Source organism: Vulpes vulpes, chromosome 3 (genome assembly GCF_048418805.1).
Source record: "Vulpes vulpes isolate BD-2025 chromosome 3, VulVul3, whole genome shotgun sequence".
Taxonomy (NCBI): domain Eukaryota; kingdom Metazoa; phylum Chordata; class Mammalia; order Carnivora; family Canidae; genus Vulpes; species Vulpes vulpes.
In genome coordinates, this window is record NC_132782.1 from 55,676,402 (window position 1) to 55,700,086 (window position 23,685).

At 41.5% G+C, this 23,685-nt stretch overlaps 1 protein-coding gene across 2 annotated transcripts in view; it reads left to right on the forward strand.

The window, feature by feature from the left end:
• The first annotated feature begins 4,703 nt into the window (after window positions 1–4,703).
• EHHADH (enoyl-CoA hydratase and 3-hydroxyacyl CoA dehydrogenase) overlaps window positions 4,704–23,685 on the forward strand; it is a 49,283-nt gene continuing 30,301 nt past the window's right edge. The window contains exons 1-4 of one of the 2 annotated variants that reach the window (XM_026007306.2): window positions 4,705–4,879; window positions 10,475–10,578; window positions 15,749–15,921; window positions 19,150–19,261. In XM_026007306.2, coding sequence (XP_025863091.1) covers window positions 4,806–4,879; window positions 10,475–10,578; window positions 15,749–15,921; window positions 19,150–19,261 — 463 coding nt within the window. In that variant the 5' untranslated portion in view covers window positions 4,705–4,805. Of the gene's footprint in view, window positions 4,880–10,474; window positions 10,579–15,748; window positions 15,922–19,149; window positions 19,262–23,685 lie in introns of both variants that reach the window. The other variant, XM_072752531.1, reaches the window with a different exon arrangement.

A 23,685-nucleotide genomic window follows, 5' to 3' on the forward strand; every position in this document is an offset into this window, starting at 1 on the left:
GTCTCATTTAGGACAAAATTTGTTGTCTTGTACCTTGAACAAAAATATATTCCCATTTCTTATATTTTTCTTACATATCTCCTTTTCTACATACAAAATTGCTTTCATCAGTCATCAGTCTTATTTTAGCAGAGCTTTTCATTCTTAGGAACCTTAGTCTCCAGTGAAAACTAAGGAGTAATCAATTTTGAACTGTCACACCAGAACTCTTTAGATGGCAAATTTATGAAACAGTTAAGTACAAAGCCTGTTCACCAACAAATTCAAATCAACGTTTCAGCACTTTTTCCTGTGTGGAAGAGACCTACATGTCCAGTGTATCATCAAAGTGTAACTAAGGTTTCAGATTACCAAGGACTTTGAATGGTATCTTAACAATTACTTATGAAAACTTGGAAACAGACAATTAACCATCATTTTAGCCATTTTTTTACTAACACATTGCTAAAAGATAACCAGAGCTTATGTGACCTTCAGTAAACCTCAATAGAATAAAAGTTTCAGGCTTAGTAGTGATAATTTTCAAGACCTATTTCCTATGTCCCACCTGGATCCATTTAAAGTCAATCAATTTGCTCCCCATCGCCAATTTTTATCTGAGACACTGGTGGGTGGGGGAATCTGGAGGGGGCAGTATTAAGTAATTGGTGGTCTTCTTGCTATTCATCTTCTAAACTCAGGACAAGCACCTGAATCGGGTGCCCCTCCTTGTTTAGGATTTTTGCTCCTTTGGGGTGGAAGCGAACTTGTGCCCCCATCTTGGTGAGCAAATCCCGACCTAACAACGGGTAGGGACACTCAGGGATGACCATGAAGGAGTGGGATACCCAGCCCATGCTGAGATCCACAGTTCTTCGGGTAGTCCATGAGTACTGTTTGGTGCCCGTGGCCCCTTGCACCCATGAAGTCTTGCTTGCCAATTTCCCTTGGGTCTGTAATAAAACCGAGTGTTGTGCCCCAGTGTCCACTAGGAATTCAATGGGTTGCCCCTCCACTCTGAGAGTTACCCTGGGCTCGGGGAGGGGTGCCAAACCCGACTCCCCTAGTCATCCAGATCCTTCATCTTCAAGAGCTTGGCAGGGGCCTTAAGTCTTTTGTTAGGGTACTCTTTCACTCAGTGGCCCTCTTCCTTGCAATGGGCACATTGGTTTTTGTTCAGTTTCGGGCGCTCCCAATGGGGACCAGGGCCATCCTCCTTACCTGTCCCTGAAGCCAGCTTCTTGAGCTGCCTCCGTCTTTCCTGTGGGTCATCCATGGTTGTGGCCAGCAGGATCTTGGCCAGGTTTCGGGTCTGTCGGTCACTTAGTTTGGTTTGTTGCTCTTCCGGACTTACTGTATTATTATAGACTCTTTCTGCTACTATTACTAAGTCCTGCAGGCTCTTCTCTCCAAGTCTCTCTACTCTTTGCAATTTCTTTTTAATGTCCGGAGCGGCCTGGTTAACAAAAGCCATAATTGCGGCCTTTGTTTCTGGGGCTTCTGGGTTCATAGGGTGTACTGCCTAAAAGCCTCTATGATTCTCCCTAAGAAGCCTGCTGGACTCTCATCCTTACCCTGTCTCTCACACCATATACCTTGGCCAGATCAGTAGGCTTGTGTGCGGCAGCCTGGAGACCTGACACTAGGGTCTGGGGGTAGACCCGGAGTCTCTCCTTACCTTCAGCCAAGTTGTGGTCCCAGGTGGGGCAGGATAAGAGGAAGGCAGCGTTTATGAGGTCCGGGTTTTGAGTTGGCTGTCTGTCGTCTCCCAGGACAGACTTTGGGACTTCCACCTGAATTCGTTCTCTCTCTTTGGTGGTGAAGAAAACCTGCAAGAGCTGTTGGCAGTCCTCCCAAGTAGGCTGGTGGGTAAAGAGAACAGTATCTAAAAGCCCGATTGGATCTCTCACAGTATCAGAGAACTTTGCATTTTGGGTTTTCCAATTATATAAATCACTGGTGGAGAACGGCCAGTATAACATTAGCTCTCCGCCAGGCTCGTGGGGGGGGGGGGGGGTGGCATGGCGCGGAGGGGAAGGGCAGGGGAGTCAGCGACCCTGCATTAGGGGGTGGGCCCGCTCTGTGTGTTGGTCCCTGTGTCCCAGCTGCTGGCCTGTGCACAGGAATTCCCTCATCTGGGAGGGGTGGTGCCCCTTCTGCAGCCCGGGTACCTCTGATGGCGGGGGTGGGGTGGGGTGGGGGGGGTGGAAGGAGGAGGGGGCGGCAGGTAGGGCGGCGGGAGAATCAGGTCCTCCGGAGAAGAATCCTGTAAAACTGAATAAAGAGGCACTTTTGTCTTAGAGTCAGTCTCCTTCTCGGCCTTTCCACAGGGCTAGGATCTTGGTAGGTCCTGCTTTGGGGGGTAAAAATAGTTTTAACCAAGGAAGGGGATTCTCGATCATGTCCTGCCAGGCCAGGATGTAGGGCACTGGTCAGGGTGGCCGCCCGGTTTGTCCCTGAAGATCACGGCCTTAACCTGGAAGATAATAGGTAGGCAGTAAACTTGAAATTTCCCTCCGTATGTCTGTGCTCAGATTATGAGCCCTTCTCTTAATGTCTAAGAAATGGGAGAGCATAAGGGACAGGGGGGTGGTTTGTGTCTGCCCCATTATGTCCCCCGTCCACACCAAGGCACAGACAGTTACGACAATTAACAACGCAGACAAACGCACAGTTAACAAGGACACAGTAACACCGACAAACGTTCCAGTGCGGCTGCGGAGAGGAAACAGAAAGAAGGGCTGGCAGCTGGCCCTCCTTACAGATGAGGACCCCCGTCTTCCTTACAGATGAGGACTCCCGTCCTCCTTACAGATGAGGACTCCCATCCTCCTGGCGGGGACAAGGGACGTCTCCTTAAGACCCCCAGTCGACGGCCCACCAGCGCGTCCGCCTAAGCCAATGCTGACCCAATACAGATTGGAATTCCTACAGGTAAAAGTACAGTTTAGAGCTCTCAGAGAATATGCGCGCAAAAGGTGGAAAAAGTTGAGTGCACTCACCACGCGTGAAACCCTCCAGATGGGGTCCTGGGGGGGTCTCTCAGATCCCGGACGAGCCCCCAAATGTTGTGCCGAAGATTGTGAATCCGAGAAGCCACCGAGGAGCCGATACCGATGCAAACACACAAAGGTTTATTTCCAAGCTCGAGCTTGGGTCCAAGTATACTCCGCACAGCAGAGCAGGGGCTTGGATCCCGAAGTCGGTTACAGCTGGGTTTTTTATGGGCTGGTCTAGGGGATTTTCAGAAGGGGTGGAGGAATTTTTTTTTCCCCAATATGGGGGAAAGGGTGGGGGAGTTTCTTAAGATCTGATATGGAATTCTCTACTGAGAGCATTTCTGAGCTCTGTTGTCTTTCTGATACGGGATTCCCTGCTGAGGACATTCTGCAGTTTTTCCTGTAAAGTTCAGCTCTTATTCCCAGGGGCCTAAGATAGCTGTACTTGTGCTAATGCTAAACTTGAGGTGGAATGGCCTTAATTTTTCTCAGCCTCCACACTGGGGGCTCAACTCATGGATGAATAAAGTATTAGAAATCACAATCCTTAGAAATGATAGAAGAAGAAAAGAGAGGTTTTTTTTTTTTTTCTATATGTCTATTTTTCTATCTATATAAAAGATGCCGGATGTTAACTAAACTTATTGTAGCAATCATTTCCCGATCTATGTGAGTCAAATCATTATGCTGTACAACTTTGACTTATATAATGATGTATGTCATTATGTATATATACATATATAATGAGATATGATTATATCTCAACAAAATTTATATATATAACATATATATTGAGATATATCTCAACAGAAAATTTTTTTAAAGATTTATTTATTTATGATAGACAGAGAGAGAGGGAGAGAGAGAGAGAGGCAGAGACACAACACAGGAGGAGGGAGAAGCAGGCTCCATACCGGGACTTGATCCGGAGACTCCAGGATCGTGCCCTGGGCCAAAGGCAGGCGCTAAACCGCTGAGCCACCCAGGGATCCCCTATCTCAACAAAATTTATATGTATATATAACATATATATAATGATATATGATTATATCTCAACAAAATTGGGGGAAATTTTTTTAAAATGAAAAAAGAAAGGGCAGACAAGACACCCATACATTTCACTAGGCTGCGCCGTTATAGTTAAGACATAAAACTACTGTTATGTTAAGTGGTTGGCACCACACCGACTTGGGTGAAATTCATCATGTGTGCAATGTTCCAAGCGTGTGTCAGGTCACCTTAATTGTCATGACTCCAGGTATCTATCCCTGTTAAGAAGGATCATAGGGATCCCTGGGTGGCGCAGCGGTTCGGTGCCTGCCTTTGGCCCAGGGCGCGATCCTGGAGACCCGGGATCGAATCCCACGTCGGGCTCCCGGTGCATGGAGCCTGCTTCTCCCTCTGCCTGTGTCTCTGCCTCTTTCTCTCTCTCTGTGACTATCATAAATAAATTTTAAAAAAAGAAGAAGAAGGATCATGAAGCTGAAAACCGATGACAGCTCCGCCGACTTAGTGAAGCCAGGAGGCTCCCGGGAGGGCAGCCGCCCTGGGCCAGGGGGTTGCCCCCTAGGACTTGCACCACTGCCCGCGGGCCTCTCCGACCTGCGCGGTGACGGGAGCCCAGGCCGAGGCAGAGATCGCGAGCGTCCGCGGAGCGCGGGGCTGGGGTCCCGGGAGGAGGGGTGGGGGCGGCGGGGCCGGGTGTCCGCGGGCGGGCGCGGGGGCGGGGCCGGGCTCGCATTGGCCCAGCGGGCGCCCCTCCTCGGGCGGGCAGCCGCATCGCTCGCCCAGCGAGGGAGGCGCCGGCGACCTCCGCGCCCGGGAGCCATGGCCGAGTACACGCGGCTGCGCAACTGCCTGGCGCTGATCCGCCTCCGAAACCCGCCGGTCAACGCCATCAGGTAACGGCTCGGGCGCCCCCAGCCCGGCCCGGCGCGCAGCCCTCCGGGTGTAGACGCCGGAAGCCACGGGCACGGATGGAACCGCGGCGCCTGCCAGGCTTCGTGCTTGGGCCGGCTTGGTTAGCGTTCGCTGCGAACTCTGCTGCGTGTCTGGCTGGTGAGGGTGAGGCGAGGCAGTGAGGCTCAGAGGCAGACAGAGCCGGGACGTGGGGCAGCTGGGCTCGAACCCGGGCCTCGGCGCCGGCTGCGAGCTCCACCCGTGGGCTGGCGGGCAGCGCTGCCTTCTCGGGCGCGCTCGACTCCAAAGGCACAGAGCCAGCGGGACCTTGATCCCTCCTCACTTCCCAGACTCGAGTCCGGGCCACCCTAATGTGTGGCCGAATGATCGAGAAATTCCCACTTGTAAATAAGTAAATGCCCCTCATTAATGCCCAGGCAGTGAGGACAGGCGAACTGTGGCATGGTGCAGAAATGCAAAGTTCTTTCTCCCGGTCTGTTCTAGACTTGGAGGCGTTGGTGCTTCAGTGGAGGATACGTTGGTTTGGAGGAAGCCCGCTAAGTAGCATTTCCTGAAAAACGACTGTGCAGTTTATCTTCTTTTATTTCACCGTGGAGCACCTTCCTTGTTAAACCGCACACGGATTTGTTCCGTGCACTTACAGCAGTGCTTTCCAGACTGGTTGTTTTTCCGGTTTTAATTTTTTTAAAAAGATTTATTTATTGATTCATGAGAATAATAACACACACACGGAGAGAGAGAGAGGCAGAGACACAGGCAGAGGGAGAAGCAGGCCCCATGCAGGGAGCCCAACGCGGGACTCAATCCTGGGTCTCCAGGATCACGCCCTGGCCCCAAGGCAGATGCTCAACCGCTGAGCCACCCAGGCGTCCCTAATTTTAAAAATGTTTAATTATATAGGTTTGGTTCTTGGCATGTCTTTGTAAAAAGGATAGTGATCATCAGCCTAGGGAAGAGCCACCCATCCTCAGAGAGTAGGATTAGCAGAAATTATAACTTAGGAGAAATATATAAAACAGGGAAGAAAGACCTTTGATCAACATTTTTATCACATACCGCTGGAGCAAAAAAGAGACAGCAATGAGGAGACCTGCTAATTTTTATCTTAGTGTCATCAGATTTGATTTTATCATGAGTATTAATATAACAATTCATATTTTTAATGTAAGCTATTGCACTTAATAATACCAAAAAAGTGCAAGAATAAAATCTTATAAGGATATGTCCACTTTCTTGCCAGTCTCAGAAAAAGAAAGCAAAATATCCATTGTTTTGGTTTTGATGAAGAAAAACATAATATTATTACATATCCTTTTTGGACTTGTCTCTATTTTAGTTAGAGATACTAGATATTAGGACTCTGCCTCAGCCTCTGCTCATAACCGGAAACCATTTCCGACATTAACTTGGTAAAAAAGGCTTCACAGTCTAATACTCATAACTAGAAATATTTTCTCATAGGAATTTTAAGCATTTCTCATATTTACCCCACCCCACCCCCCATGCAACAGAAATGTTTGTATCTACCTCATATCATAACATTGTGGTGAAGTCTACCTCCACTAGAGATCATAAACTGGCATTGCACAGATGTTAGCTACCATCATGGCAAACCCATGCAGCAGGCCCTGCTGCCACCTGGGGTTTATTTCAGCTTCATCAAGTTTTCTCTACTTGGGAATGCTTTCCCATTCTTTCTTCTATCTTCTCAAGTCATATAAATACATTTTTAAAGATTGTGGGGTTTTTCTTAAGATTTTATTTTTTAAAAAGATTTTATTTATTTATTCATGAGAGACACAGAGAGAGAGAGACAGAGAGACAGAGAGACAGAGAGAGAGAGCAGAGACACAGGCAGAGGGAGAAGCAAGCTCCATGCAGGGAGCCCAACATGGGACTCGATCCCGGGACTCCAGGATCACACCCTGGGCTGAAGGTGGCACTAAACTGCTGAGCCACTGGGGCTGCCCAAAGATTGCGTTTTTTATCATCTCTACACCCAATGTGAGTTTTGAACTTACGATCACAAGGTCAAGAGTCACTTGCTTTACTGACTGAGCCAGCCAGGCACCATTCTGAAGTTATATTTTACCTCATACATATCCCTCCATGTTCATCAAAATTAACAGGTTGCCTATTTTTTTCTTTCCTAAGATTTTATTTTTTTGTAAAGATTTTATTTATTTATCCATGAGAAACACACAGAGAGAGAGAGAGAGAGAGAGAGAGGCAGAGACGCAGGCAGAGGGAGAAGCAGGCTCCATGCAGGGAGCCGGACATGGGACTGGATCCCAGGTCTCCAGGATCAGGCCCTGGGCCGAAGGCGACACTAAACTGCTGGGCCACTGGGGCTGCCCTTAAGATTTTTTTTTTAATTTTATTTATTTATTCACGATAGACATAGAGAGAGAGAGAGGCAGAGACACAGGCAGAGAAAGAAGGAGAAGCAGGCCCCCTGCAGGGAGCCCGACAGGGACTCCATCCCAGGACTCCAGGATCACGCCCAGGGCCGAAGGCAGGCACTAAACCACTGAGCCACCCAGGGATCCTCTGCCCTTAAGATTTTATTTTTAAATAATCTCCACCCACAATGTGGAGTTTCAGCTCCACAAGAGTCGCATGTTCCACTGACTGAGCCAGCCAGGCACCCTCCTATCATTTTTTTCTTTAGACTTTTCTTTCCTTCCTCCTTCCTTCTTCCCTTTTTCCTTTCCTACTTCTACCTAGGAAATTATCTTCCTAGCACAGTGATTCTTATTTGAATTTTTTTTTCTTTTGGCCCAAATAGTTTAAATCCTTTGCTAGTCCTGCAGCCAAGTTTCCTTACATTCGGATGAATGCCAACCTCTTTGTAAGGGTAGGACATGTCTGATTACTAGGCCTGTCTCTCAGAACAATGGCTTTCATGTTTTTTTTTTGTGTGTGTGTGTGTTTTTTTTTTTTACTGTAATCCACACAGTAAGAAATCCTATGTCATACATAGCAACCTGATACATACGCAAATACATAACTGAAAACAAAGTTTTGTAAAACAAAATGTATCCTCATGGGGCACCTGGATGGCTCAGTCTGTTAAGCATCCAACTCTTGATTTCAGCCCACGTCTTGATCTGCAGGGGACAGGTCGTGACTTCAAGCCCTGCACTGGGCTCTACACTGGGTGTGAAGTTTACCAAAAACAAAGAAAAAACAAAAAAGACGAAAAACAAAAAAGACCCAAACCCTTATCCTTATGTGTTATGTAGTTTGTCATATTCTATTTTTCTCTTCTCTTCTACTTCTTTGACTTAAAAAAATGCTGATCACAAACTGCAAACATGATTTGGTGACCTTTGGTTTTAAAGAAAAACTGTCACAAGAAATACCACTTAAAATCAGAGCAGCTAAAGAGCTTTGGTTGGCACCCATGAAAATGTTACCTTTACTCTAGACTTGATTTCTCCATATGTGGACAATATTAAAAGGAGAAAATAATTTTACCGCTGCAACCTTATCATTGCTACAAGGCTGGTCCCTTTATTCAGCTTGGATCTAGTAAAGCTGTATTTACAGCTATTTTTATTTCTCTCTGTTTTTTGCAAAGGTAGCAAGACCCTAAGAAATAAAAGAGTTTGGTTGAAAATGGGAGAAGCCAGCCTCTTGTCCTCAATGGCACTGATTTTGGCACTACTTTTGCAGCCATCATTTACTCAGAGGAAATATATGCCTTTTGGACTTCCAAGTATTCTGGTTGGGTCCAAATCACATTAACAGATCTGGTATCTTTCTTCCTTTTCCTTTTTTAATTTGTTTAAAGATTGATTTATTTATTTATTTATTTATTTATTTATTTATTTATTTTAGAGAGAGCAAGCAAGCACAAGGGGAGGAGCTGAGGAAGAGTATCTCTAGCAGACTCCCCACTGAGCACAGAGCCAACTGGGAGGAGGGGTTCCAGGTAGGGCTGGATGTATAGGGGAGTACTGTTGGGATAGGAGTCTCAATCCCATGATCCTGAGATCATGACCTGAGCCAAGATAAAGGGTTGGTGCTTAACAACTAGCCACCCAGCTGCTCCTCACAGATTTGGTTTTTAAGTAACCAGTCAAAACCAAAAGATTTTGTTTGATTTCATCTAGGTTAAATGGTGAAAAGTAACTAGTTGGGAGGGAGTTAATATATACACAAGTATCTCCTTTATTGCCTGAGGTTTTAACTCATAGTTGTTGATCCAAACATTCTGGCTTTTCCCAAAGTTTGTTTTTTGTTTTAAGATTTTTTTTCACCCTGTACACTAAAACATTTTACCCAGAATGCTTAGAATTCCAATGCCAAACTGATTGGACTCTGGTTCTATCATTTTTCTTTGCTTAAATTCATCTTCACATTTCCTAGGTTCTCCTCCATCATAATCCATTGACACTTATTGATCCTTTCGTTCTTGGCAAATTCTCTTCTCTTGATCTTTGTGACTTTGGGCTCCCTTGGTACTGAATCACTCTGCTGAGCCTACCCACTTCTTCAACGAGGGTGTACCCAGAGAATTTACTCTCAGCTCTCTTTTCCTTTGACAGACTCATTCAATCTTGACTGTCTTCTGTAGATGACTCCTTCATCAACAGTAATGTAGCCGTCTATTACATGCCTTTTCTTTTCCAGACCTTGCCTTTGCCTCCTAAAATAGCATTAGGTTTGGTTGTCAGAGACAGAAAACTCAAAAGAGTAGTGGATGAAACAAGAAAAGGCTGGCTTCTTTCACAGCAGGGTCTTAGAATGGTATGACTGCTCCACAATCATCAGGGACCCCGTCTGTATATCTCTTGCTCTGCCATACTCAATATGTGGCTTCCACCTCTTGGTCCACGATGGCTGCTCATGATCCAGCCATCACATCCCCATTCCTGCCAGAAAAGGAAAAGAGAGAAGCATACCTAATCCTTTAAGGATGCTTGCCAAAGTTGCTGCCATCCTATTGGCCAGAACTTAATGCCTTATGCTGGTTTTACTGCATAGCAGGCTGAAAAAATGCAGCCTTTACTTTGGGCAGTCACGTATCCAGCTAAAAACTAGATGCTTAATCCTTGGAAGAAAGTGGGGAGGATGGAATATTTGGGGTAATTTGAAGCCCCTGACACATCTCTTAGGTTGTTTCTTGTAGAGTGTTTCAGTTTTCCTCTATTCTGCCAATATGACAAATCCAAAGTAAGTTCTTTTTGTGAATGTCCACATCACTTTCTTTGTACTTTTATTACAGCACTCATCTTACTGTGACATTTTGTTGTTTCCTAGGATGTTGTGTACTTTTACTGTACATAGAAGATGTACAGTAGTATTTTAAAATTGATGAATGTTGCTTGAGTGGCCACAGTTACAGCAAAGTCCAGGAAGATACGGCTTTTTAAAAGTTTATTCATTTACTTAGTTCTGTGCTTCACAGTTGACATTTATATTATCAGTTGATCAAATTAGTGAAAACTAAATAATAAGTAACTAGAGTTTTTATCCATTGTGTGTATGTTTCATTTTTAGAAGAGGAAAAAACTCTGAGATGGTAGAAATTAAATTCTAATGCCTCGTGTAATTTTTTTTCCTTTTAGTACGGCTGTACTCCGTGGAATAAAAGACGGATTGCAGAAAGCTACCACAGACCGTACAGTAAAAGCTATTGTGCTTTGCGGAGCAGATGGCAAATTCTCTGCAGGTAACCAGTCTCTAACCCTCTCCCACTGCCTCCGGAAACCAGTTACAGACTGAGACCAACACTGCATGAGCTGTCCTATGGGTAATGCCTTAGGGTGGGTAAAGGATATGGAAGAAGTGAATGGGAGTGAGAAATATTGTTGAGAGACAAGAGTAACAAAGAGACCCAGAGAAGACTCTGACCTTACTCTGTTTTACATTGAATTGGGTCTTTGGAGGATGTTTAGTGTGTTAGAGTACACTAACGAACACTAGCAGGTATATATCAACAACTGCATATACCTCCGCCCTATGTGAGTTTGGGCAAATCCCTGTAATCTCCTGAAGCTCAATTTCTATACTTAGAAAGTAGATAGTAGGGTCACCTGGGTGGCTTAGTCAGTTAAGCATCTGCCTTTGGCTCAGGTCATGATCTCAGGGTCCTGGGATCGAGCCCCATGTCAGGCTCCCTGCTCAGTGAGGAATCTGCTTCTCCCTATGTCTCTGCTCCTTCGTCCTGTGTGCACTCTGTCTCTGCTCTCTCTCTGAAATAAGAATATAAAATCTTGAAAAAAAACAAACAAACCAGAAAATAGTAACATCTATCTTAACAGGTTTTTGTGAGATTTCTATGATATATATCTGAAAGTCCCTAGTACAGTGCCTACATCAGAAGATGGCCAATAAATATTATTTTTTTATGTCACACTGAGACTTGAAATGGAGTTCATTTTTCTTCTGACGGTCACCCATCTCAGTGACCATGGCAATCTTTATTGGGTTATTCCACGGAGATGCAAAAATATTGAAAACATATGGCAAAAGAATCTGACATGGTGATCAGTGGTATTCATGACAACTTTTCTTCTTTTCCCAATTGAATATATTATGCCCTTTGACAAACATCACATGGATATGAGGACCTATGTGATCTTACTGTAGCCAAGGGAATTAAATGTATGTTAATTGAAACCTGAGAAGAAATAGATACTGGAATCATGACAATAAAGAAATATAAAAATGTTAATCACTATAGTGATTGCCATTTATCTTGCCTACTGTGTGCCAGAACTGTGTAGGTTATTTATTTATTAATAATGAAAATAGTAGGGCAGCCCGGGTGGCTCGGCGGTTTAGCGCCTGCCTTCCGCCCAGGGTGTGATCCTGGAGACCCGGGATCGAGTCCCACATCGGGCTCCCTGTGTGGAGCCTGCTTCTCCCTCTGCCTGTGTCTCTGCCTCTCTCTCTCTCTTTCATGAATAAATAAATAAAATATTTTTTAAAAAGAAATAAAAAATCTTTAAAAAAATAATGAAAATAGTAATGTTTTTATACTTACTGTATTTAATCCTCAGTAAATCCTACCATCTCCATTTACAGATGAGAAGGATGAGCCTGAGAGAGATTTTTAAAATGTGGCAAACATTAACTGGTTATTAAATGACTTACTTGTTGTTTGGAACTGGAGGGCAGGAGCCCAAGGGAATGACTTTGCAGCATGGAGAGAGGGATCCCAATTATGGAGAATTTGGTATTTTTTTGGTAAGAAAAGAGGTCAAAAAGAAAGAATATAGTTAGAATTCGGAAACAGAAAAAATGATTCTCCTAGAAAACCATTAGGAGTTGTTAGACTTAATAGATTTATATAGAACAATGCACCCAACAATTGAAAAATATATATTCTCAAATCTGGAACATTTACAAATATGACCAGATACTGGACCACAAAAACTTGTCTCAATAAATTTAGAATATGCCCTCTGATAACACTGCAATTGAACTAGAAATCAGTAACAAAAATATAACTAGAAATATTCCTAATGTTTTTAGAAATTAAATTCATTCCTTTATGATCTCTGAACCAAAGCAGAAATCATGATAGAATTTAGAAAATATTTTTAACTAAATGATAGTGAAAATGCAACATATGTAACCTGAGGGATACCAGCTATAGCAAAACTCAGCAGGAGATTTTTAACCTTAAAGATATTGATCAGAAAAGATAACAGGCTGAAGTGAAACAAGCTAAACATCTGTACTAAGAAACTAACAAAACAAGCAATGAAATGGACCCAGTGAGGTAGAAGGAAAGGAATAAGGAGGAGGAGAAATTGATGAGATAGAAACAAATGATTCAAGATTATGTCAAAAGTTAGTTCTTTGCAAGACTAGTAAAACTGACAAAACTTTTGAGAGCTTGATCAAGGAGAAAAAGGGAAGGCACAATGTATATAAGGAATGGTGAACAGGATAACACTGCAGATGCTGTAGCTGTTAAAAAAGATAATGAAAATATTATGGCTCACCAGTATGACTCAAGAGGAAATAGAAAACCATTAAAGAAATTGAATCAGTAATCCAAAGTCTCATAAAGTAAATTCCAGCCCCAGATGACTATTGGTAGGTTCTAACTAAAAAGTCAAGGAAAATATTATTTTAATTTTACAGAAATGTTTTAGGGAATAAAAAGAGAGGGGACATATGTTAGTTTCCTGGGGCTGCCATAACTAGTGACTTAAGCAAGGTCACTTAAAACAACAGAAATTTGTTCTCTCATAGTTTTGGAGAGTAGAAGTTCAAAATCAAGATATCTGCAAGGCCATTCTTACTCCAGAGGCTCTATGGAAGAATCTTTCCTTGCCTGGTGTTCCTTGGCTTGTTGCTCTATCACTCCTATCTCTCTCTGCCTCTCTTCTGATGGCTTTCTCCCCTGTGTCTAGATTTCCCTAAGCTTATATAGGCACACTCTAATCCAGTATTACTTCATTATTACTTAATTATATCTGCAAAAGCCTATTTCCAAACAAAGTAAGTTTCATCAGTTCAATCCAGTACACTTTACAATTCATTTTGTGAGGCTAGCATAACTATGATACCAACACCTGTCAAAGCCAGTATGAAAAAGCAAAATTTGAGAATGAAATTTGCAGTGAAAAGAAAAGCAAAATAAAAAGGCCAGTTTCATTCATAAACCTAGATATAAGAATCTTAATATATTATAAAATTGAAACTAACACTGTATAAAAAGTGGAAGACATCACTTTTTTTCCCCATAACTACTAGATTGGTTGAACATTATAAGATTAATGTATTTCATTCAATTAAAAGAGAAAAATCATATGATTTTTTCAAGAAATGCAGAGAAAATATTTGATAACATTTGATATGCATGAAAATTAAAAATTCCTAGTAAACTAGGTATAGTAAGAAAATGTCTTCATCCATTTTGGAAAACCTTCAGCAAACATTAAATAAAATGGTAAATCAAAAGTTTTCCTTATGAGAAAGGAGCAAGACGAGGCTAGCTGCTATCACCATTTCTGTTTGACCTTGTGTTCCAGGCCCTGGCCAGCCCAGTAAGGCCAGAAAAACAAATCAAAGTATACTGATTGGAAAGGAAGAAATGAAACTTCATTATCCAGAAGATATGACAGTGTTTGTAGAAAAATCAAAATAATCTATTAGAAAATTATTAGAATTGATAAGAGAATTTAGCATTTTTTCTGCATATTAAATCAATATCCAAATATTAATTGCATTTCTATATGCCAGAGATACGCAGTGAAAACATGAAATCACTGTACTCTTGTTTGTGCCTTGGTTTCTGTAAAATGGAATAAAAGTACTAACCTTACACTGCAAGTAGAAGAATGCAGTATACATTTAAGAATGTGGACTATGTAGTTAAGTTGCTGGAGTTCAAGTTCTTATTCTACCCGTAATTAACTGCTCATGTGTTTGAACTACCACCTAACAGCACAAATCCTTAACTTCCTGACCTGTGAAATGAGGATCATTATACTACTTAACCTAGGTGTTAAGAAAATTAAATAAGAGAGCATCAGAAACTACTTAGCATGGTGCCAGGTGTAAAGTATTTATCCAATACATGCTAACTGCTATTAGGACATGAAAATCATTTAAATCTAAAGTTACAGGACTGATAGGCCTAAGATGCAGGTTGAAATAGATCTTGTTACTCTCTTTTTAAAAAATATTTGATTTATTTATTCATGAGAGACACACAGAGAGAGAGATAGGTGGAGACACAGGCAGAGGGAGAAGCAGGCTCCATGCAGGGAGCCTGGTGTGGGACTTGATTCTGGTACTTTGGGATCATGTCCTGAGCCAAAGGCAGACGCTCAACCACTGAGCCACCCAGGTGTCCCATAGATCTTGTTTCTCTTAAACCAAAAAGGAATCTAAATAACTATAACAATAGATTAGAATGTGAATATGATAGATTGGTAAGAAAAAAACATAATGCTAGGTAAGGAGTGGGTAGGAACAAAAGGATGAATAGCCTGAATGTGAAATAATTGCTTTAACTTTTTAACGTATACCAAGCTTAATGTTTTTAAAGAGTAGATAATCAATAGGGAAAACGCTCAGTATTTATAATGTTATGTAAAAAAAGGAAAATATGAAAAATAATGTCAGAATGCTGTCAATATTGTTAAATATATATTATAGTAAACTTCTGCTTAATTCTCTGGTAAGTCATTTAAGATAGGTGTTGAGGGCAGCCCGAGTGGCTCAGTGGTTTAGCGCCTGCCTTAGGCCCAGCGTGTGATCCTGGAGACCCAGGATCAAGTCCCACGTCGGGCTCCCTGCAAGGGGCCTACCCGGCACTCCACCTCACAACCCTGAGATCATGACCTGAGCCGAAACTAAGAGTTGGATGCTCAACCGAATGAGCTACCCAGGAGCCCTTGACTTTTTAAATTTTTTTTAAAGGTAGAGTTGTTATCTGACACATGGAAAGACAGATTTTATTTTATTTTACTTAAGATTGTATTTATTCATGAGAGACACAGAGAGAGAGGCAGAGACACAGGCAGAGGGAGAAGCAGAAGGAGGAGCAGGCTCCATGCAGGGAGCCTGACATGGGACTCGATCCCAAGTCTCCAGGATCAGGCCCTGGGCTGAAGGCAGCACTAAACCACTGAACCACCCGGGCTGCCCTGGAAAGACAGATTTTAGAAGATTACAGGATTCCTGGTCAAGATTTGAGGATTTTCTCCCATGTTATTCTACATTTTCTAGGTTGATTTTCCTTCACTGTGTCCAACTAAAGAATAAAATGTTTGATGGGCCCAAAGAGGTTCCTTGAGAGTTATCTGTTACATTATTGTTATCTTAACAAAGCCCAGATATTTCTCAGCTCTCTTTTTCTTTGTCTATGTCCTTAGGTGCTGATATCCACAGCTTTGGTGAGCCCAGAAAGTCTGACTTTGTACTAGGACATATAGTAGATGAAATACAGAGAACTGAGAAGCCCGTGGTGGCAGCTATTCAAGGCCTGGCTTTAGGAGGGGGACTGGAGCTGGCGCTGGGCTGTCACTATAGGATTGCCCATGCAGAGGTAACAGCTCAAGCTCGATATGGGGCTTGGTGTGGGAGGCTTTTTTTTAAGTCAAAATCTAAATGCTGTATAAGCCTCAGAGGTGAGCATTTTAAAAGACTAGTTCACTGGTTGACAACTCCTGTATTTTTAGTGCTGGTTTTTCAGCTGCCACATACCAGCACAGTAGCAGTAGTTGAAATATGACCATTCTGATGGGTAAATAGCTATTAGTCTGAGCCTGTGACTGTTCCTTTGCTTCCCCTAACCCTAGTCTTTGGGTTTCCCCAAGATCCACCAACTAAAAGGGAACTCCTGGGCCAGTACAGGGCCCCCAGGACTCTGCTTCAGTGGTATGGTCCACATTCGGTTCATCTGAGCTGTGTTCATGAGATAAAAGGTTTAAAGTATTTTGACTATCATTCCTGAATATGCTTACTTATTTAAATTTTTGTTTCCTATCTCAAAGGTTTCAGTTTTGTGGTCCCTCATAATTATCAGTACCCAGGAAGACAATTTCCTATTTGAAAATAGCACAAAACTGTAAATCTATTTGTTTCTAATAGATTGTAAATAGATTTAATTTGTCCTTTTAGATATGTAGATGAGGTCTGTGATACCAATCTTATAATGGTAACATTTTTGCAAGTAACATATTTTTCTACTTATAAAGATAACATTGATCATTGTAATAGACTAGGAAATACAGGAAACTATAAAGATGTAAACTAAAATCACCAGATACTCACAGTTCATAAATAACCACTATTTGCATTCTATTTTGTTTTCTTCTGGTATTTTTCCTATTTAATATTTTGTCCTTACAGCTTTTTTTTCTTTGCTATCTTTTTAAAGTTTTATTTATTTATTTTAGAGAGAGAATGAGAATGTGCACACATGTGCCAAAGTAGGGGAAAGGCAGAAAGCAGAGAACCTTTAGGCAGACTCCCCACTGAGCTCAGAGCCCTGCTCAAGGCTCGATCTCACAACCTATGAGATCATGACCTGAGTTGAAACCAAGAATTGGACACTTAACTGATTGAGCCACTCAGGCTCCCCTAATTTGCCTTCACTTTCAAAGCTAGTTTTGCCAGGTATAGAATTATTGTTTGACAGGTTTTTTTCTTTCAGTGCTTTGCCTATGTCATCCCACTGCCTTTTGGCCTCCATGGTTTCTGATGAGAAATTTGCTGTTAATCTTATTTTAAATAGTCTTTAAAAATATTGTTTTAAATGGATGTATAGTTTTGTTTTATATATATATATATATATGTTATATATATATATGTTACATATATATATTATTTAACTATTTCCTTATGGCATTTTAATTTTTATAAAAGCTTATGAATAAAGACATATATCCTAAGTGCTTGTTTTTCTGTGTCCCTCTTACCATGCCTTCTGCATACTGAGTGCAGACCTAAGTTATGAACAATAATAGGTCGGTGGATGGGGATGATCAGTAGTGGAAAAAACCATGACTGACTGTTAGGAAAGCCTTGCAAGAGAGAGGCTCAAATATTTATTTTGAGCTTTGTGCAGGGGCAGTATCATAGCCAATGAAGTTTATCAAAAAATTTTTTGAAGCTATTGGCATCACAATATGGGTTAATGACAGTCTGGATTAAAACATTTTCCTCCTTCCATCCTGTACCTGGAAGATGACTTACAGAGTTTTAGCCATTTTTTTTTAACATGGAGAGAGAGAGAGTGAGCATGCATGTGTGTGTGTTGGGGTGGGGTGGAGGGGTGGAGGAGGCAATGCAGAACGAGAGGGAAAGAGAATCCCAAGCAGGCTTCATCCCCAGGATGAGCCCGAAGCCAGGTTCGATCTCACAACCCTGAGACCATGACCTTAATTGAAATCAAGAGCTGGACACTTGGCCAACTGAGCCACTCAGGTGCCCTGAGCTTTAGCCACTTTGAAATAGCCAGAAGAGACATGTAATAAAGGACTCAAGATCACTCTCTTGTCTGGACTGAGGCTGCTCCCTGATTCTTCTTCTGTAGTAGCTTTACTGAGATATAATTCAAGTACCATATAATGCACTCATTCAAAGTGTATAATTGAATGGTATGTTAACATATTCACAGAGTTCTGTGACCATTACCACAGTTGATTTCAGAATATTTATTATCTCCAAAGAAAATTTGTAACCCACCATCTCCTGTCTCCCTCAGTCCTAGGCAACTCCTTATCTACTTTCTATCTCTATTGGTTTGCCCACTCTAGACATTTCAAATAAGTGGAATCATACAATATGTTGTCTTTTATGACTGGCTTCTATCACTTAGCATAATGTTTTCAAGGTTCACCCATGTTGTAGCATGCATCAGTACTTTGTTCCTTTCTGTGGCCTAATAGCACTCCCTTGTATGGATATACCACATTTTCTTTTCCACTCATCAATTGCAGACATTTGAATTGTTTCTACTTTTTTGGCTTTTGTGAACAATGATGCTATGAAAAATCATGTACTTTTTTTTTTGTGGGCATGTTTTCATTTCTCTTGGATATAGATCTAGGAGTGGAATTGCTGGATCTTATAGTGACTCTGTGTTTAACCTTTGAGGAACCACCAAATTGTTTTCCAAAGTGGTTGTACCATTCTATATTTCCACTATGAGGGTTTTGTCTTTTCTACATTTGTTACTGTCTGTCTTTTTATTATAGTCATCCTATTAGATGTGAAATAGTATCTTATGGTTTTTATTGGCATTTTCCTAATGGCTAATGATATTACATGTCTCTTCATGTGCTTATTGGCTATTTTGTAGCTCTTCTTTGGAGAAATGTCTATTCAGATCCTTTGCCTCTTTTTAATCAGATTGTCTTTTTACTATTAAGTTGAAAAAGTTCTTTGTGTATTACATATATGTGATTAGCAAATATTCTCTCCTATTCTGTGGGTTATCTTTTTTAATTTTTGGCTGCCTGGCTCTTTTATGGCTCCATAAAGCTGTTTTGGGAGAATATCATTTTGTTGGCCTAAACAGGTCGTAATGGAGTCAGAGAAAAAAATGCCTAAGAAGCTAGAGGTGTGTTTCAACGTGAAGACTTAGGGACAGCACAGCTCTGTTTATGCTGCTTACTAAAGTAGAGTGTGTACTAATTTGTCATGTAGAAACTTTTGCAGAATACTATGAAACAGTGTTTTTGAGGGTGTGGGAAATCCAAGGGAATGGTTGCCTTGACTCTTCATGTCATCTCATTCTTATGATCTTCCTGCCTTCAAACTTCAATAGGCTCAAATTGGCTTCCCAGAAGTCACACTAGGAATCCTTCCTGGTGCAAGAGGAACCCAGCTTCTCCCCAGACTCATTGGAGTTCCTGCTGCACTTGACTTAATTACCTCAGGTCAGTACAAACCCTGCCAACAACTGTCTAGAACAATGTGAGTAACTGAACTAGGAGGTAGAGAAATTCTAGATTGACCATTCTCCACTCATGTAATCTTAAAGAGGATACTTTAACTTCTTTGACAATCAGTTTTCTCATCTGTCAAATGGAAAGAATATCTTACCTGAGAGCTTCTCAGACATTAATTATGAAGACCACATGTAAGTGCCTTCTAAATGAAAGTGTATTCTTTTTTTTTTTAATTTTTAAATTTTTATTTTTTATTTTTTTGATTTTTATTTATTTATGATAGTCACAGAGAGAGAGAGAGAGAGAGGCAGAGACACAGGCAGAGGGAGAAGCAGGCTCCATGCCCTGGGAGCCCGACGTGGGATTCGATCCGGGGTCGCCAGGATCGCGCCCTGGGCCAAAGGCAGGCGCCAAACCGCTGCGCCACCCAGGGATCCCATGAAAGTGTATTCAAAGCATCAATTATATGTAAGGTATTACTATAGTTCGAGTGTCCATGCATAAACATGGGTATCACATAGGGCACATTATATTCGGACTCAATTTAGAAATTGTAATATAAACAAGAATTAAAACCAGAATTTTCATAGAAAGTTTTCAAGTTTTAATGTGGAAATAACTTAATTTTTCATTTCACAAATATTAAGATTTTAGCTACAAATAGAAGTTGTTCTCTTTCACTAGAGAATGTGAACAATGCAACACTAGAAAACATTTAGAGACCCTGGATTTACCAAATCCCATAAGACTGATACAGAGATTTCCAGCTGCAGTAAGGTTGGAAGAAAGAGTCATGTTTTGATTGACAATATTTCTTCTTTCTTTATTTGTATGGGTCAGGAATTTGGGACCTCCTTAGTTGGATTCTAGCTCAGGGTTTGTCATAAAGTTGTAGTCAAGACATTGACTGGAGCTGTAGTCATCTGAAAACTTGAATGGGGCTGAAGGATCTATTTCCAAGTTGGCTCCCTCACATGGATGGCTAGTTGGTGCTGACTGTTGGCAGGAGGCTTCATTTCTTCTCCACGTGGACCTCCCCCTAGAGCTGCCTGAGTGTCTTCACAACATGAAGGCTGGCTTCCTCTGGAGCCAGTGATCCAGAGAGAGCAAGAAGAAAGCTGTGATGTCTTTTATGATCTAGCTTTGGAGTCATGTGCCATCTTTTCTGATTGATCATGTATGTACATAATATATACATGTAATATACATGTATACATGTATACATGATATAATGTAACATACATGTATACATAATGTATATATGGATTTGTTATAGAGGTCTTCCCTATTCAACAGGGGAGGGGACCTGAACACCAAGAGGTGAAACTCACTGGGAATCACTTTAGGGGCTAGCCACCACAACTGTATACTCACACATATGCCTACCTATTATGTAAGTCATATATATAGTAGGTCAGATGGAGATAAGTGCTAAGAGGAAACATAAAACAGAGAGCAGGAATATAAAATGTTAGGGATAGAGAGGTAATATTTTAATATAAAATGTTAGGGATCAAGGGGTTAAAGAGGCTTTCCTACAAAATGATATCTGGGTTAAGACCTGAAAGAGAGGGCAGCCCCAGTGGCACAGCAGTTTAGCGCCGCCTGCGGCCCGTGACATGATCCTGGAGATCCGGGATCGAGTCCCACGTTGGGCTCCTTGCATGGAGCCCGCTTCTCCCTCTGCCTGTGTCTCTGCCTCTCTCTCTCTCTCTCTCTCTCAGTCTCTATGAATAAATAAATTTAAAAATCTTAAAAAAAAAGACCTGAAAGAGGTGAGGAGACTTATTATACCAATACCCGAAGGAAGATACTCCACATGGAGAAAGTAGCAAAGGCAAAGCCTGGAGGCAGCGGTATGCTTAGAAGTGTCAAAGAAAGGCAAGAAGGTCAATATAGCTGGAGTGAAGTAAGGGAAAGAGAAGTAAAGGATGAAGTCACATCATGTAGGGCTTTGAAGATTATAGAAAGAACTTTGACTTTCCTTATGAATGAAGTAGAAAGGCATTGGAGTGTTTTGAGCAGGGGAGTCACAGGCTCTCATTTATGTTTTTTAAAAGATCACTCTGGCTGTTGAAAATATATTAATTGGAGGTAAAGGCAGACATAGGAAGGCTGATTAGAAGCCTGCTATAATTGTCCAAGGGAGAGATGATGAGAGCTGGGACCTGAGTGGTAACAATGTAAATGGTGAGACATGGTCAAATTCTGCATATGTTCTGAAGGGAGAACCAGCAGGATTTTGTGATTGATCAAAAGTAAGATGTGCGAGAAAGAGGAAGTGAGTGATTCTGGTGGCCTGAGCAGCTGGAAGGATGGCGCCATTATTGAGATGAGGGTTGCTGCCGGCAGAGCACATTGTAGGGAGGAATCCCAAGAGCTCACTGTGGGACACGTTGAAAGTTTGAGAAGCCTATTAGACATCCAAGTGGAGATGTCAAGTAGACATTTGGACAAACTGGCCTGGTTAGGAGAGACAGGCCTTCTGATATCCTCTCAGCCTTCATTTTCTCATAAGTAAAAATATCACATGGTTGCTTTAAGAAATAATGAAGTCACATGATTTGCTTCTGGTCTAGTACCTGCCACACAGGAGACATTTAATAAATGGTAACCAGGGATCCCTGGGTGGCGCAGCGGTTTGGCGCCTGCCTTTGGCCCAGGGCGCGATCCTGGAGACCCGGGATCGAATCCCACGTCGGGCTCCCAGTGCATGGAGCCTGCTTCTCCCTCTGCCTGTGTCTCTGCCTCTCTCTCTCTCTCTCTCTCTCTGTGACTGTCATAAATAAATAAAAATTTAAAAAATAAATAAATAAATGGTAACCATGGTAGGCAGAATAATGCCCCACCACCACCAAAGATGTCTATGTCCTAATCCCCAGAATCCCTGAATATATCACCTCACATTTAAAAGGGACTTTGTAGATGTGATTAAATTAAGAATCTTAAGATGGGAGATTATTCTGGATTTTTTAGGTGGGCCTGATACATCACAGGCGTCCCTAGAAGAGGGAGGCAGGAGGTCAGAGAGGAGAGAAGATGGTACCCAGCTGGCTCTAAAGATAGAGAAAATGGCCACAAGCCAAGTAATACAGGCAGCCTCTAGAGTCAGGAAAAGACCATGAAATAGATTATCCCTTAGAGTCCCCAGACAGTTTTGCTGACCTATTTTAGACTTCTGATATCCTAAACTAAGATATAAATGTGTGTTGTTTTAAGCTGCTACATTTGTGGGAGTTTGTAAAGGAAACTAATACAGTACCTACTAATAATGATGCTAATAAGACTGTTGCTGTTTGGTTTGGAAAAATTTTTTTTCTAACAGAGTATGCTAAAAAAAATTGTTATTGAAAGTTGAAGATCCCCTACTGATGTTAATGTTGAAAAAACACCAGCTTTGTAGACACTGTGCCCATAGGAAGCTAATAAGTAAACAGATTTAGATTAAATTAATAAGTAAAGAGCTAACCTTTTCTGATCTTCTGGAAACCATTAGAGAGCTAATTCTGGAAAGTGGAGCACCATTGCTTTTCCACACTTCCTTTAAAATGGTACCTGGAAATAGCTGAATCTTTAGCAGTAACCACAAAAGATATGCTTGAGCACATTGCAATTCATTTCCTAATGTTCTCCATCCAATCAAATGACAAGAACTACAGTGCCCTTGCTCTTGCTTCTGCTTTTTTTTTTTTTTTTAAGGGCTTGTCCTCATTCACTGAACGGCATAGAAAGTGTCTGTTCTGTTCTTATCAAGCTTTGTTCTAGCCCATGAATTTCTTTATGGTCACTCTTAGGACAGGGATACTCAGGCTCTAGACTTTGAGGAGATACCTATTACCACCTAGAATAGTCGGGGAGAAGTTGTGACTAGCATCTTTATCATACCTGCCTTTCAGGTGGGTTAAGTCCAGGTAAGTTTTCTCTATATTTGAACAAGATGTTGAGGGCACATTTTAATAACCAAGGCTCCCAAGCAGCAATAACACCTATCAGCAAATATAATTCAGTAACCAAAACCAACAAACAAAAAAAACTTCATATTAAACCCAAAATCTATGAAAATATTCTGTGACATTAGAGGAGTGAAACATTAATGTCAAACAGATAAATAAAATGAAAATTTTAGAAAATAAGCTAAATTATAAAAGAAAATATTTTGTTAAATAAGAACACCCTGTCTAAAATAAAAACATTAGCCCAAATAACTTCTTTTTGAAGCAATAAAAAGAAGACACGGTCGAATGGACAACTCAATGAGCAACATGATAAATAGAGACACATTTTTGAAATTCAGGAGAATTTAACAAAAAAGATTCAGAAGGTATGTAATCAAGATCTCTGCTTTGTATTACAAGAGCTCCTAAAGCATGAAGCAAAAAGGTGAGAAGTGGTAACCAGGGGGAAAAAACAGA